Source organism: Melanotaenia boesemani, chromosome 21 (assembly GCF_017639745.1).
Source record: "Melanotaenia boesemani isolate fMelBoe1 chromosome 21, fMelBoe1.pri, whole genome shotgun sequence".
NCBI lineage: Eukaryota > Metazoa > Chordata > Actinopteri > Atheriniformes > Melanotaeniidae > Melanotaenia > Melanotaenia boesemani.
The window spans coordinates 13,702,309-13,718,691 of record NC_055702.1 but is presented as its reverse complement, the minus strand read 5'-3'; the positions used below and the strand labels follow the sequence as shown (position 1 = coordinate 13,718,691).

At 39.7% G+C, this 16,383-nt stretch overlaps 2 protein-coding genes across 4 annotated transcripts in view; one reads left to right on the top strand and one right to left on the bottom strand.

The window, feature by feature from the left end:
* Window positions 1-85: 85 nt before the first annotated feature.
* tdrd1 (tudor domain containing 1) lies at window positions 86-16,000 on the bottom strand. Its single transcript, XM_041974532.1, has 26 exons — window positions 15,967-16,000; window positions 12,733-12,903; window positions 12,596-12,630; window positions 12,443-12,503; window positions 12,075-12,192; window positions 11,440-11,503; window positions 11,255-11,335; window positions 10,988-11,167; window positions 10,742-10,885; window positions 10,423-10,591; window positions 10,238-10,321; window positions 9,248-9,424; window positions 9,065-9,172; window positions 8,564-8,734; window positions 7,724-7,981; window positions 7,237-7,368; window positions 6,855-6,962; window positions 6,464-6,631; window positions 5,518-5,868; window positions 5,321-5,437; window positions 5,106-5,228; window positions 1,384-1,551; window positions 859-1,266; window positions 538-600; window positions 376-419; window positions 86-241 (listed from the first exon to the last, which is right to left on the bottom strand). The coding sequence occupies exons 1-26, from the start codon at window positions 15,983-15,985 to the stop codon at window positions 170-172; spliced, it is 3,594 nt and encodes a 1,197-aa protein (XP_041830466.1). The 5' UTR covers window positions 15,986-16,000; the 3' UTR covers window positions 86-169.
* Window positions 15,156-16,383, top strand: part of ccdc186 (coiled-coil domain-containing protein 186) — a 41,025-nt gene continuing 39,797 nt past the window's right edge. For all 3 annotated transcript variants that reach the window (XR_006008968.1, XM_041974521.1, XM_041974520.1), the window contains exon 1: window positions 15,156-15,276. The gene's annotated coding sequence lies outside the window, so the exon portion shown is untranslated. The remainder of the gene's footprint in view (window positions 15,277-16,383) is intronic.

Sequence of the window (16,383 nt, the reverse complement as noted above, 5' to 3'; positions counted from 1 at the left end):
GAACTTTTATACATGTTTAAAAGAAATCAGGCTTAGGAATGAACCAGGAACAAATGTCAACAGAAGGGACCAAACACAAATATTAAAGCTCAAACCCAAATTTTAAAACCAAAAAGAAACTGGAATGCAGTGGGTATCCAGTTGAACAATGAAGACATGTACAGAATCTTTATTTATTCTCTCCAACCAGCTTCTTGATGAGCTCCAGCTGCAGCTGCATCATCTGTTCCACATTGTCAATCTGAGGATGGCAAGCAGAGAAACACACAGTTACAATACAAAACATTTTTCTGCATTACATACTACAAATCTACATATTAAACACCAGTATTTTATTACACTTAATTTACTTAAAGAACTAAAAGAGGCCCTGACCTTTGTCTTAAGGCTCTGACAGCAGCAGCTTGAGGTCTGAGGATCTGAGATTTAGATAGAATCAAATTATGAAATCACTCATCCACATACGGCAAAACCTCAAGAAAAACAACATTTAAACATGTTCATGCCAAGGATCAGGTTGTTTTAAAGAATACATACCATTATCATTTGTATTATCTTGGCATGGGGGCTCCATCTGATCGACAACCTTCACTGGATCTTCTGAAAAAGAAAACCATTGATTTTGGTCACAACTTTCTTTATCCCATGTGATATCCAGGCAAAGACTGTCGTTCCCAGGTAACTGGCAACATATAACACACTTTGTTGTCGCCACTTCAGAGCGTTAAGATGCATAGAAATATTTCACCAAGTAGTAGCTTGGTGTTTGATTTTGCTTCATCCTACTTTAATTATAAAAACAAAATAATAGTAAACATATGATTTCCTAAATGAAAGTGCACTACTGATTAAACAAACCATTAGCTGTTGCTGCAGATGTACTGATCGTCTGCTGAGGCCTCTGGGTTGTTGGTTCTGCAGTTTTGTTTGGCCCCATGGTGTTAACCGTCACAGTCATGGTTTCAAGGTCATTTTGGAATTCGGGTATTGGCTTCGGCTGAGGGAGGCCAGGTTCAGCAGCAGAGCTAATGAGCATGTCGTCAGGTTTGTCTGTCCTGGTCATGGTGTCAGGGTTGCTGTGGACATTTAATGCATCTAAGATCATGGTAGTGAGGTGTCCCCCACCCCTCTCAGCAGGCAAAGTGAGGGAGAGCACATTAGCAGAGCCATCAAATGCTTTAACGGTGGCAAGGACACCATTCACCACTTCAGTCCCAAACATCTGCTGTACTTCTGTTGGCCATTCTGCAGGAAAGTGCTCTATTCCTATAAATATGGGAAGTAAGGCAGAGGGATGTATAATTGAGAGAAATGCTGCAGCTCAGAATAAAAAAAAAAACTGAAAACATGAAACAAACACACTCAGGAGCAATATTTCCTTACCTGTGAGGGTGCAGCGAGTGATTTGAAAAGGGAGCTGCAACAGGTGCATGGGGATGGGTAGGACTTTAGAGAAAGGTACCATCTCACTGTTACCATAGTCTGCGTAGACGACACTCAACTCATTCTCACCAACTCTCAGGACAACAGCACGGTACCAGTTATTGTCACCTGAGAAAGGAAAGGGAGGGAGGGGGTAGCAACTTTAATGTTAACTTCAGAGTGTTAAGATGCATAAAAATATCACTACTAGCTTGGTGTTTGATGATTTTGCTTCATCCTACTTTAATTATAAAAACAATTTGACAGCAGAGGCTGTATACAGTTGATGAAAACAATACTAAATGCAGGGGTGATGGTCAAAAAATCCTGAGCCTGAACATTTTTAAAGGTGTTCCTTAACGGTCGCAGCTATAATTGATCTGAAATTTCAACACATTATTGCACAGAACACATTACACCTCTTCCACAATAACGTCCTGCTGAATCCACAACTATGTGGATATAAAAACTTTATATAAATTGCTTACAAGCAAAAATGTGCACAATTTCAAACTGTGCAAGATATTTAAAAAAAACCCAAACATTTAAAACCACTGAGCTGTCCTTTGGCAGAGCCAGATTTGTGGTAATGATACAGCAATATATATATATATATATATATATATATATATATATATATATATATATATATATATATATATATATATATATATATATATATATATATATATATATATATATATATACACTGCTCACAAAAATTAAAGGAGCACTTTAAAGAAACACATTAGATACATCAGATCTCAATATGAAGTTGGATATCTATACAAATAACGACAGGGCAATGTCTTAGGAACAAAAGGATGCCAAGTCTTTTAATGGAAATAAAAGTTTTCAGCCTACAGAGGGCTCAATTGTGTAGACACCCTAAAATCAGAGTGAAATGAAGATGTGGCAGGCTAGTCCATTTTTTCAAAAACTTAATTTCTGCAACTCAAAATGCTTTTCAGTATCTTGTGTGGCCCCCACGAGCTTGTATGCATGCTTGACAACGTCGCGGCATGCTCCTAATGAGACGACGGATGGTGTCTTGTGGCATTTCCTCCCAGATCTGTGTGAGGGCATCCCTGAGCTGTTGTACAGTCTGAGGAGCAACTTGGCGGCGCCTAATGGATCGAAACATAATGTCCCACACATGTTCTATTGGGTTTAAGTCAGGGGATCGTGAAGGCCATTCAATTGTTTCAATTCCTTCATCCTCCAGGTACTGCCTGCATACTCTTGCCACATGAGGCCGGGCATTGTCGTGCATTAGGAGGAAACCAGGACCTACTGCACCAGCGTAGGGTCTGACAATGGGTTGAAGGATTTCATCTCGATACCTTATGGCAGTCAGAGAACCATTTCCTAGGCAGTAGAGGTCTGTGCGTCCCTCCATGGATATGCCTCCCCAGACTATCACTGACCCACCACCAAACCTGTCATGTTGAACGACGTTGCAGGCAGCATAACGTTCTCCTTGTCTTCTCCAGACTCTTTCACGTCTATCACAGGTGCTCAGGGTGAACCTGCTCTCGTCTGTGAAAAGTACAGGGCGCCAGTGGCGGACTTGCCAATTCTGGTGTTCTTCAGCAAATGCCAGTCGAGCTCCACGGTGCTGGGCAGTGAGCACAGGGCCCACTACAGGACGTCGGGCCCTCAGGCCACCTTCATGAAGTCTGTTCCTGATTGTTTGGGTAGAGACATTCACACCAGTGGCCCTCTGGAGGTCATTCTGTAGGGCACGAGCAGTGCTCAGCCTGTTCCGCCTTGCACAAAGGAGCAGGTATCGGTCTTGCTGATGACTTGAGGACCTTCTACGGCCCTGTCCAGCTCTCCGAGAATAACCACCAGTCTCCTGAAATCTCCTCCATGTTCTGGAGATTGTGCTGGGAGACACATTAAACCTTCTTGCTGCAGCACGTGTGGATGTGCCATCCTGGAGAAGTTGGACAACCTGTGCAACTTCTGTAGGGTTAAGGAATCGCCTCATACTGCCAGTAGAGATGATTACTCAAGCCAAAACCAGCACGAGTGAAAAATCAGCCAAAAAAGATCAAGAGGGAGAAACTTGAAATGACCTCCACATGTAAAACCAGTCCTGTTTTGAGGGTTCTCTGATTTTTGCCACTGTGGTGCACCTGTTGTTAATTCCATGAACACCAATACAGCTGAAAGTGATTAACGATGCCTTCAGCTGCTTAACCAACCAGAAAATTATCAGACAGGTTTAACTGATTTCATGCCAGGCCCAATAAAAAAAGTGTTCCTTTAATTTTTGTGAGCAGTGTATATATATATATATATATATATATATATAAAAAGACTACAATATGGTCCTCACACATGTAAAGCTTTTAATATCCAAAAATAAAGTTTTCAAAGTTGTCCTTGACATAGTGAATATAGTACACCATGTCAAGTATACCCAGGGTATAGTATACCCTGTAATTTATCTGTGATGCAGACCGGCTGAAAGGCTCAGTTTCTAACACAGACTCAGGCTGTTTGGGGTCCAACCTGAGATCATGCTCATTTTCTATAATGCTCTTCTTGGTAAAGTAATCAGATACGGTATGGCTGCATGGTTTGGCACATTAACAGTTCAGTCTAGATCTAGACTCATAAATATAGTAATGAAAGTAACTGGGTCAAATAATCAGTATCCAGCAGCTGCTCTGTACTGGGATGCCCCAGCAACAGATGCAAGCTGACATCAGGAGGAAGAAAATCCATCACTGATCAACACATCCGATTTGACTTCTATCAAGTTGGACAAAGGCTGAAATTACGATTTTATTAATTTTTTCCTTGCATGCATGTATTCTGCGCTTTTTTTTCCCTCCCGTCACTAATTGACACATGCCAGAATTCCAGCATGGTGCCAGATTCCCTTCACCCCTGTAAATGAAAACAAAAACATTAAGTACAGGAAAAATGTTTAAAAGCAAAAAGAAATGTGAATAACCCACTATCTGTAAGCTCAGTAAAAACATGAATCAGTCCTTCAGAGATAACAAAGACTATAGGTATTTACAACAACTGCTGTAACATCTACCACAGAAATCTCTGTTAAAATGAACCCTGTTGTTAGCTGGCTGTGGAATGTATGTCACACCATAGTCTCCCACTTGTATACTGTGTTTAAAGAAGCTCCTACGCACAACACACACGAACTGTGTAATTATATCTACTCACAGACATGGAATTACCAGCTTAGGTTTGGAAGGGCAGAACTGCAGGTGGGGTCTCAAAAACATTCAGAGATAAAACTTAAAACCGGATGGGAGAGTGGAAGAGATGTATACTGACAGACTGTCGGCAGAACAGCTCAGCTGTTCGTCCTCATAGCATATCTTTCTAGTACTCATTAACAAGCAGGAATGATCACACCTGCACTCCCGGTCTTTTTCCCTGCTGACTTTATTAAAACTTTCTCAAACTCAAGTGATGTGAAACTGATCTGATGGAGCAGCATTTTTTTTAATTAACATTGAAATGTTTTGCCAATTTTCTAACCACTTTGAGTTTTAAAGCTTTAAAGTTTAATTTACCAGTTTTCATTTAGTCAATTCTATCTTGTGAGTTGCTACAAGAATTTGATAGCAACATCTGCAAAAATTAATCCAATTTAGGGAGTGAGGAAGCTGTGTAATTAATAAATAATTCAATGTTTTTCTTACCAGAGAACTGGGCACAACAGGCAGCCCCAGGAGCAGGGCTGCACTTTCCACCCACAGATGAAGTGCTGTTGTTGCAGTATGCAGCCAGATCCATCATCACCTCCTGAAGCTTTTGCTGGTCAACTTGACAAAAAAAGGACAAAAATCCCTCAAAACTTTTCAATTTTGCTTTAAAAAAAAAAAGAAACAAAGAAGTGGAAATTGAATGTTCTCACCCTGGGTGACACCAAACAAGTAGAAGAGGGAAGGACTAATAACAGCTGCAATGCAAGGCTGAAAGGTCTTGTTGAGCGGTAGTTCCACTGTCTTCCAATCCACTGGGAAAGATGTGACTAAAAATAGATTACAGTATTTGAACATTTGTCCTTGAATATCAACCATTTTATCTTGAATACATAACATTCCAGCTGACCGTCTGATGGCACTGCAGTCTGCCCTTCACTTATTGTCTCTTCGGAACTGACTTCCATCTTATTAGGGGCTTCAACAAGCAGCTGGTCGTGCCCATTTTCCTTCACACCCTTTTGTTGTTTGGTAACAGAGCCCGACTTTGCACACGTTTCATTGGAAGCCTCTCCAGGAACTTTGGCAAGCTGCTCAGAAATCAGGGCGGCTGCCACCTTTTGTCCTCTGCTCTCCAGCTCTACACCATAACCCTGCTCAGTGACGGAGAGGACAAGAGCGGACAGCGGCTCGCCATCCACCAGCGTTTGGAACCACAGCAGGGCTTCACTGCTCCACTCTGATCCTAGTGGCTCCACACCTGAATCCAAACGTGCAATATTAGAAACTTAATGACTTTCTTTAAACCTGTGCTCAGATAAAATATTTCTTAAAACTGTGCAAAATTTCACATAAAAGCTGTGATAAAATATTTTAAGTTGTAACAGCTAAATGGTAAATGGTCCGTATTTATATAGCGCTTTAATGTACCTGGGATGATACCCAAAGCGCTTTACATTATACATCACATTCACCCACTCACACACACATTCACACACTGATGGCGGAAGCTGCCATGCAAGGCGCTCGACCACGACCCATCAGGAGCAATTAGGGGTTCGGTGTCTTGCCCAAGGACACCTCGACATGAACCCGACTTGGCAGAGGATCGAACCGGCAACCCTCTGGTTACGAGACGACCGCTCTACCTTGCTGAGCCATGCAGCCCCCAGCTAAAATGTTTATGAGTTTAACTCCTGAGAAATGCAAAGTGTTCATGTTACACTGCATTTCTACTTGATCCAGTCTAGGAAGTGTCAGAAATAACTCAATTCAGAGAGAAAAAAAATGTTATTATTACTTGTCTGTGATAACTATGAAATAGTCTTTTGGTAATTCAGCTGACAGTTATCTACCTGTAAGCCAGCAGGGAACTGCTTGAAAAGGGAGTTTCAGGAGTTTGGGAGTAATAGAATGAAGCTTGCTCTTTTCCACTGTTGTGTTGTAACCATAGTCAACAAAGTTTACTGTTGCCCCATCGTCAGATAGTTCCTTTACCATAACCCGATACCATGAACAACCACCTGGGGGAGAGAACACCACATTACCAACAAAATAACCCAAACACTGGGAAAATTATACTGAATTCAAAATCAGATCAAACACTTAAAAGTACAGTACGTTTACTTTACAGATAAGAATCACAACAGCAGTATTGTGGCTCTCCATAATATTTTCAGTCCAGTTACCATCTAACATTGTAAAGATTTAAATCTCTTGGCATCAGGTTTTAACGGATGGTCTCACCAGGAAACATGGCACAGCAGGGCTCTCCCACTTTAGGGATGAAAGGTGAGGTGTCGGCCTCACAGTGTTCCTTTAACTGAGCTCCCAGCTCCATTAGCCTCTGATGGTCTGAGAAACACACAGTTTAAGTGGTACAAGAAACTCTCACATATCTGTCACTAATCTATAAAAACCTTCTTCCCACCTCTTTACATGGTGCAAAACTATATTTTAATAAAACATGAGAAAAGTGAATATAGCATATCACTGATGAGCTGCAATGTAAAGACAATTATCAGTTTCATTGTGTTTATGAAAACACAAAAGCAGCTAAACAAAATCCTTGAGCAGTTTTTTGGCCAAAAAATAAGAATGATGGCAGTCTAGGTTGAAGCAGCAATACCTGTGGGATTGTTGATGCAGCAGTGAAATTTCCCAGGACTCTCCATGTTACTGACAAGTAGCGCCACTCTCTGGCCATCACGGGGAAGCTCAGTAGTAGACCAAACCAGAGGTGCACATTCAGGGAGAGACACTGATAAGTACATTTTAACACAAAGCAAAGAATCACATAAATGAATTAAAGTAATTCCATACATACATTATCGGTGTGCTTGTAAACAAAGTTATAAAATTTAGTCAGAAGCAGCAGCTGAAACACGCTCTGAACTCTGACTATGGAAGCTAAATTTGTTACATGTAAAAAAGGACCAAAGCATCCAGTCAAATGCCGATGGGCTAAGCAGTCATTGTTTAAGACCCGTCTCAAAGCAATCTAATGTGACTATTTATGTTTTCAGTTCTAAATAAATTCTAAAGATAGCATATCACATCTGTAAAGAATGAGCCAGAAACTAAGTGTGCACAGCCTGAAACCAGACATTGCCTACCGTGAGGTTCTCCAGTAGGGCCTCCTTCAACGGTCTGCTGATCAACACTGGTAGTAGCAGGAGTAGGAGCAGCATAGCCTGCAGAGATCAACAACTCGCCTATGTTGGCCTGAGGATCGCTGGCCTCATCGATCATAGTCACCAAGGCTTTGCTTTCATATGCTCCCTGGATGTCAATGCGCAGAATTCTGTTCGACACTCGTCGCTGCAAGGCCAAAAGGCAGTCCTCCGACCACCCGTCCCCAACAGGCTGCACCCCTGGCAAAAAACCCAAAGACAGATGTAGACGAGAGAGAAAGATTCAAATATACAAAACTGTGGAACAAACTGCCAGTGGAGATTAAACTTTCACCAAATGTAGACATTTTTAAATCCAGGTTAAAAAATTTCTTTTCTCATGCGCCTATGCATGAAATCTGCATGGAAACTTTTTAACTTATCTTGCTTTTAATCATTTTAATGTAATTTATTATTTTGTTGTGATTATGTGTTGATGCCTTTTTAATCTTTTTTATTATTATTATTATTATTATTATTATTATTATTATTAATAATAATAATAATGCACTTGTATTGCTTTCTGCACCCTGCTGAAATGTTTTATGTAAAGCACTTTGAATTGTCTTGTACATGAAATGTGCTATAGAAATAAATTTGCCTTGCCTTTCAAAATTACATCTAATTTTTGCATGTCTCTTGAACAAAGCACTTCTAAAATTCTCAGTGGCAAGGAAAATGTGATAAAAAGAAAAAACTTGAGCTTGCAATTGACCTATAAATCACAATAAAAATAGGTACTCCTCTAAATAACTTATAAACTGCAATAATCTGACAAACTACCTGCTAGGCCACAAGGTATAGCTTGCATTGGAAGGGCAAGTAGTGAGGCGCTGATAGGTCGTAGGTGGCTTAAATCCACCTCCTCAGAGTTGCCAAAATCAAGGTAGCCGACACAGACTCGTTTCTCTGAGGGATAAGCTAATACTTCAGCTCTATACCACAGCTTGTCCTCTGAAAGAAAAACATGTCAGAAGTTAGACTCATGAAGCAGGTTTAGAGGAAACAAACTTAACATTCTTTGTTGTAATATATGAGAGAACCTTAAGACTGCAAATATACTCTAATTTTTACTTTAATATCTGAATTGGTCTTTTGGAAAAGCATTAAGGATTACAGCAAATAGAAAGTTCTGCTCAATTGAGGCTTTGGTATGCAAAGTCATGTATTAATTTAATTAAATAAAAACTGACAATGTTTCTTCATTGGCTGGTATAAACAAAGTCTTATGTTGTCAGTGAAGTCTGTGTGGATATATACGGTCAGAGCAGAGAAGCAATGTACCTGAGAACTGGGCACAACAGACTGTACCAGGAGCTGGTCTGAAGTTCTGTGGAGCGGCAACTTTGGAGCAGTGTTCCCTCAGCTTTACCTGCAAATCCTGGATGACCCCTGCAAACCACCATTAAACATGCATTTTGGAGTTGAGATGTTTAGGTTGCATTGCTAAGACCAAATGCTACTCACCAGCATTCTCTACTTTCTGCACAATGAATTGGTTGGGTGACTGGAAGTGAGTGACCAAAACAGACAACTGATCACCTACTGCCTGTGTTATTGGCTCAGGAGGCTGAGCCCAGGTATTGTCATCTTTCCCATCAGAGAGACACCTGAAGTTTTTCAATGATGCATTCATCATGGCACCTGAGAGGAAGCAACTCTTCATGTCAAAGACTCCAGAACAACAAATTTTTATGCACAATATATGATATTGTTGCACTTTAAAAACATAAATGTCACATTTTGTAAATCAAATTTCCAAGTTTTCTATTGGAGAGAAAATCCCAGACAGTTTGTGTCCCTTCCACTCCTCAGCAAGAAGCCAGTCCTGCACATGTCAGTTCATGTGTAGCTCAATCAGTTAATATGGCAGGAGAAACTTGCATTGTCTTCACTGGTTTGGTGAAGGAGATGCTAGAATGCCAACTAGTCACCATCTTTCCAGGAAGTCATAAATAAAAATCCCTACAACTTGGAGTATGTATAAGCTGTAAAACACTGATTTAATGTTTACATTAAAAGATAATCTTAAATAAATCACAGTAAACATGATACTGCTTCTATCATTACAGTTATTAGCTGGCAAAGTTTTAGAATATAAAACAGAACAGGTAATACAGATTTGGTATAATCTTTACTAATCAAACAACCAACATGCACAAAAAAATGTAAAAGGGTGCTCAGTCATGCTAAACTAATCTAACGAGTTACTTCCCAGTTACTTAGCAACTGACTTAGTAACTAAAAGTGCTGAAAGATTAATAGTTTTTCAAATCAAAATCGCGATTTAAGATGTTGACATTAGCAAATCACCATTTCTTTCTATCCATTCACCCCAGAAACAAAAAAAAGTTAATGTTTATTGTAACTCATTGAAAAGGGATAGAAATTTAAAGTTGCCTCACTACTCCACATCCTATTATCAGTTCTTTAGGCTTGTGTATAAAATGAGCTTACTTATATCTTTCTCAGTTGGTGCCAAGTTGGCAGTTTCCTTCACTGCATATTCTTGCTCAAGGAGAAATGTACTCAGGTACTTTCCTAAATGACACAAGGAAGCTGCATGTTAGAGTTAAGCTTCTGGGAATCTGTGGCATAGACATCCTCATATTTCTTCTAAGCTCATTCAGCTCCATATTTACCACCAACTGAAAGTAGGATATCCACAAGATGGACGTGACTATTTTCCTGCATTGCCACCAGCTTAACGGTCACAGTCTTGCCAGCCAACAGCTGTCTCACTGCAATACAGCACTCGCCAGACCAATTGCCAACCACCGGCACCATGTCAGCAATCCGGCACTCCATTATCTGAAAGTAAAAAATGCATGTGCTAATATAAATGCCAGCTGTTACACACTACCGACAGGTTACCTGCTGAGCAGCAGATTAATGCTTTTTTAAAGTTTCAACCTTGGCAGTTAAATGTCTGCTTTTCATATTAATGCAAAAAAAACTCACACATGGGGAAAATGGGTGGATATTAGCCGGCAGTGGTCTGATCCTGTCCACTGGTACATTTTCTTCATTGCCAAAGTCAATGTAAAGGATATTAGCCATCTGCTGGTCAGCAGCCACAGTCTGGACAAATCCTCGATACCAGTTCTAGACATTAGAAAAAATAATTGGAAACCAAGTCAATCAAGGACTGAATCCCTGCATGCGGCAAGACATCTGTCTCTTCTCATTATTAACGTCTATGCTCACCATATCACAAGAAAACTGAACTGCGCAAACCTCGCCAACACAAGGTACATAAGGTGTCACTGAGGGGACACAGGAAGTTTTCTGAAGCTGTGTACTGATCATCTGTAAAGTCTCCAGCAACTCAGGGTTTTGAGGAAGGAGGAAAAATCTGCTAGGGCTGTAGAACTCTACAACAGATGCCTGAAAACACAACAGATACTGTGTTTGGGCATCTAATATCCTGGACTTGTTTAATTTGATCAATTAAATAAATAGGGTATAACATACCTGGATATCTGTTCCCATGATAGTTTTAGACATACACAAGTCATTCATATAAACCTTCCGAGGGCTGGATGAATCACTATCCTTCAATACATAGCGTACAGGTAAAGAACATTTTTAAACAGCATTAGTTAAAATCATACAGGAAAAAAATTAAACTTTTCCCAATATTTAAGCATCAAAATTACCTTCATCTCTGCCAGGGGGTCTTTGTTTCCAATAACTGGGGAACCTATAGTTTGACTTACATCTTCTCTTTAGATTTTTGGGGACACAACCACAAAAAAAAAAAAACAAAAAAAAAAAACCTCAGTATTTATTGGACAGTGTGTCTTAATTAAAATAAAAGGTAATGGCTAAAGTCAGTCTGCATATTCTCCCCTTGCTGGTGAATGAGCCAGCAAAAATGAATGAATAGCAGCCAGGGAGAAATTTCTCTTAAATGCAGGAAAATGCATTTGCATGTACAATAAGTCGTTGCCTTAAAAACTCTCCAAGCAATCAAGTTTTATTATGTCATTAATTGTTAAGATACACAAGCACAAACATGATCTGAACAGTGTAACTTGAAATCATATTTAGAAGACTCAATTACATCATTAATCCCTATCCTACAATTTTGCATCCAAACAACCCTGGTGTGTTTGATTAAGCAGGGTATATGTACAGTTTGTGCCACTAAATCTAAATGGAACATGGTACGGAAGAACTGGCTGATACATGTTTGAATGGCTGGCAGACTCTACTTAAACAGTGTGCATCTGTGTGCGCTATGCAACTGATGTGCACCCAATTACTGGGACTTTGGATTAACTGCACTTACTGTGCAGCAGGCTCTGGTTCAACAGGCTTGCAAGCATGTCTGTGAGCCTTCCAATCTTCTGCTTGACAAACCACAGAACAATAAGGCATCTTCTTGCAGCGCTTGCACCGAAAATTCCCTGTTAATGAACAACACAATTGAGATGTCCTAGAATACTCATCCATACACAAAACCAGCAGTGCTAAAAAGTGTTGCAAACTACCAAAGTAATTTACCTCCAGATAAATATACAACAATAGAAAATAAAAAATACTAAGTATACCCAAATATTAGTCACATGTGAAGCCTGTTGCCACCTATGGCCAAATATGACCACTTCAAAGTACTCCTTATTGAGACTTGATCTAGGATTTGAACTGTAGCCTTACCTTGTTGACCACAGTAGTTGCAGAAGTACACAGTAAGTGCTGGTGGGACTAATCCCATTAACTACGAAGGCAGAAAAGTACATTAAGACAGTAATTTAATTCTAATACATAATAATAACTAAGACAATAACGTGCATGTTTGTTAAATACTGTTGTTTTATTCCTGACGACTGGAGTGGTTATTGGACCTGCAACAAATACAAAATATGTAGTTTAATTTTAATTCGGTTCAAATTAACCGCTAACATTAATCAAACAAGTAGTGTACATAATCAAGTTCGACCGATTACCGTCCACAGTGGCGCCTGGCGCGGCTGGTGCAGACCTAGAACTTGGCACGGTGGCGAATTTTGAAGGCAATGCCAAGGAAGGGGCCATGGGGCCAGATGAAGGTTTCCTCAGGGGTCGGATGGGTTGAGTCGTGCTTGGTGAAAATACCATCTTCACGTCGGTAACTGTCGCTAAAAAAAATAAGTCAGAAAAATACAAGTTAACGAACAATGCGAGCTTAAGATGTGTATATTTTCGCTTTAGCCTTTCTCAACATGTCTACATTTTTAGCTAGCTTTCGAAGGCGAAACGTTAACAATTACTTATTGACGACAAGTCACGATAAAAAGGCTCTTAGCTACACAAAAGCAATACCAATGCTAAAGTTTATTTAAAAATACGAAGAAATCTTTGATATACTATCAATGATATATGTATTTACTGTAGTTTAAATTAGCACAGTCAGTGTCGTACCTGAGCGCACGTGCTGATTGTGGAGAGAAAATGGCTGCACCTGCGCAGTAGCACCAACTTCAGGTTAGGGTCAGATAATTCCCCTGACGTAACTCGTGGAAAGAGTCAGATCCTTCTTATTGCGTTTTGATTATTTGAGTTTTTTTCTCTAAAATTAAATTTCTTCATATATATATATATATATATATATATATATATATATATATATATATATATATATATATATATATATATATACACTTACTATATTGCCAGAAGTTAACCTGCTAGGTTAATTGATCGCTCTAAATTCTCCCTAGAGTGGGAGTGTGGATGGTTGTTTGTCTCTCTATGTTGGCCTGCAATGGACTGGTCCAGGGTGTACCCTGCCTCTCACCTGCTAAAAATGCTGGGATAGGCTCCACCATACCCGCGACCCGTAATGGACTAAGCTGTACAAAGAATGAATGAATGGCTTACAGCTTATGAAAACTCACAAATCAAAATAAATTTGGTGAAAATGTTCAGCCTCTAGGTTTAGTGTTGTAGCCTCTAAGTGGCACACTCTGATCAGCTAATTAATCCAAAACACCTGCGAAGGACTCCTGAGCAAATAAATGGACTCTGTCTAGTTCAGTATAATTCACAATCATGGGGAAAATTGCTGACCTGACAGTTGTGCAGAAAACCATAAATAACACCCTCCACAAGAAGGGAAACCCTCAATAGGTAGTTGCAAAAGATGCTCTCAAAGTGCTGCATCAAAGCACACCAATAAAAAGTTGAGTGCAAGGCTGGGTTAGGCTCCAGCTTCCCCGCGACCCTTCACTGGAGAAAGCGGTACAAATAATAGATGGATATATTGCTAAAAGTATTGGCTCCACAGCTTGATTGTCATATGAACTTAATAGACATCCTATTCGTATTCAAATGAGTTAAATATGTCGTTGGCCCACATTTGCAGCTACAACAGCTTAAACTTTTCTGGGAAGGCTTTCCACAAGGTTTAGGAGTGTGTGTTAAATGTCTTTAAAGGAATTCTTGACCAGAACTCCAGAAGCGCATTTGTGAGATCAGGCGCTGATGTTGGACGAGAAGGTCTGGCTCTCAGCTTCCGCTCAAATTCATCCCAAGGATGTTCCATCGGGATAAGGTCAGGACTCTGCCAGTCAGTCAATTCATCCACACCAAACTCGCTCATCCATGTCTTTTATGGACCTCGCTTTGTGCACTGGTGCACAGTCATGTTGAAACAGCCAATATAACAAAAAATGCCTACAAAGTTGGGAGTAAAGAATTGTCCAATGACACAACGTAGTTAGACAAGTACCGTTCTCCTGGCAACCACCATACCCAGACTCTTTCTCTAGATCGCCGAATGGTGAAGCGTCACACCAGAGAACGCGTCTCCACTGAGCCAAAGTTAGATGTCATGTCAAAAAAAGCACCCCTGCCGTGAAAAGAACCCCCTCTCAAGGAGCGCAGTAACAGCATCTCGCCTGTAGATGGCGAGTATTCATTATTATTAACTTACCTAAAGCCTGAACTAACCCGCAGCTAACACTATGTAACACACACACACACACACACACAGACATATATATATATATATATATATATATAACAGGGAAAAAAAGTAATATTTTCAGAGGATGCCTAGAACATGATTATATATATATATATATATAAATATATATATATATATATACATGATTTTGAATCCGTAGTACATGAAAAAGCTTCTGTTTTCAGAACTATCCAATTTAGTAATGGTGTGATGGTGTGTCAGTGAAACCAAATTTTATATTGGTTACAGGGAAGTAAACATATCTGGTTTAACACATGTGCCGTATACAGAGGCAAATTTTTGGGAATGATAAAAGGGGGAATTGTGGGCGTACCTGTCGCGTGTAAACGTATGATCAACGTCATTTATCACTGGGCTGTCATTGGTTTATATCGCCCCATCTTTTCTGCTACAGTGGCCATATTTGTTGATGTGTCATATCAGAGTGACTTGTTGGGTGATCAGCTGGTTAAACAGGGTGCTTCAAGTTCAGTCTTTTCCTAGATTCTTCTGAAAGAAACACACCATGGATTTGTGGCATTTGGTGGGTAAAACGATGAATATGTTTAATGTGCTTTATGTTATATGCTAGCGCTAGCAACCTTAGCTAAAATGTGATCGGATTGTATCATTGAAGCTAACGCCTTTATGATCATCGTTAGCTTAGCCTGACTAAAATATTCCAGTGGCCCTTTTAAATGTTACAGTATGTCAATATGCAGATGAGTTTAGAATCAGTATTAACTACGAATGTCATTTATTTTTAAATCGCAGGTTTGTCCTGTGATTTAGGCTTGGTTTTTGAGTATTCCCAGTGCTATCTCCTAATGCAGTGCCCAAGCTAACGAAAGAGCTAGCGAGCTAAAGTCAGCACAGGTTGTATTAACGTTAAATAAACCGAAGTGTATATTTATCTTGAGTATATTTAAACAGTATGTTGGTCGTCTGCTTGCTGTCACCAGCCTGATCACTTCACTATACACCGAAACGTTGTTTTTGAATAGTGCTGCTACACCTATTGCCATAACTCTGGTGTTATGGCATGACACCTGTCAGAAGAGCATCTTCAGCGTTGAACTTATTCGTTAAAGCGTCCACAGTTTAACAGAAGATTCCGAACTTTGTTGAAAGTTAGTATTTTACATAGTCTCAATGACGCGGTGATATATACAGTAAGTGCATTTTATTTAAAAGTAATATTGTGATGACTATTTGCGTAAAGAAGCATACGTACGAGAAGACGTCGGACTCATGGTTGGATCAGGAAACATGGCGTGACTGTAAAAGGGGTTCAGCTTTAGTTTTCAAGACAACATTTTACGGTACAGAGCTGTATAAAGGTTGCAAGGCCCCCAGCAACTGTCATCTCAGTAATTAGTGACACTAATTGCTGACAAAGCCCCTTTTATTCCACTGTTGGATGAAAAGCCAGCGTTCTCTGTTTCAGACTGAGATAGGGATACTTAATTATAAACATTTTTCATGATTTTAACAGACATAGTTGCTTATCACTTTTCTTTTAGTTTATATCAAGATAAAGTTATGTCTCCAAAACAATTACCGCTGTTCAGAGCTAATCCACCCAGTTTGTATTTCTTTCTCTGGTCGTGTGTACTTAGACCTTTCACAGTTATGTAATAGTTTGATCACA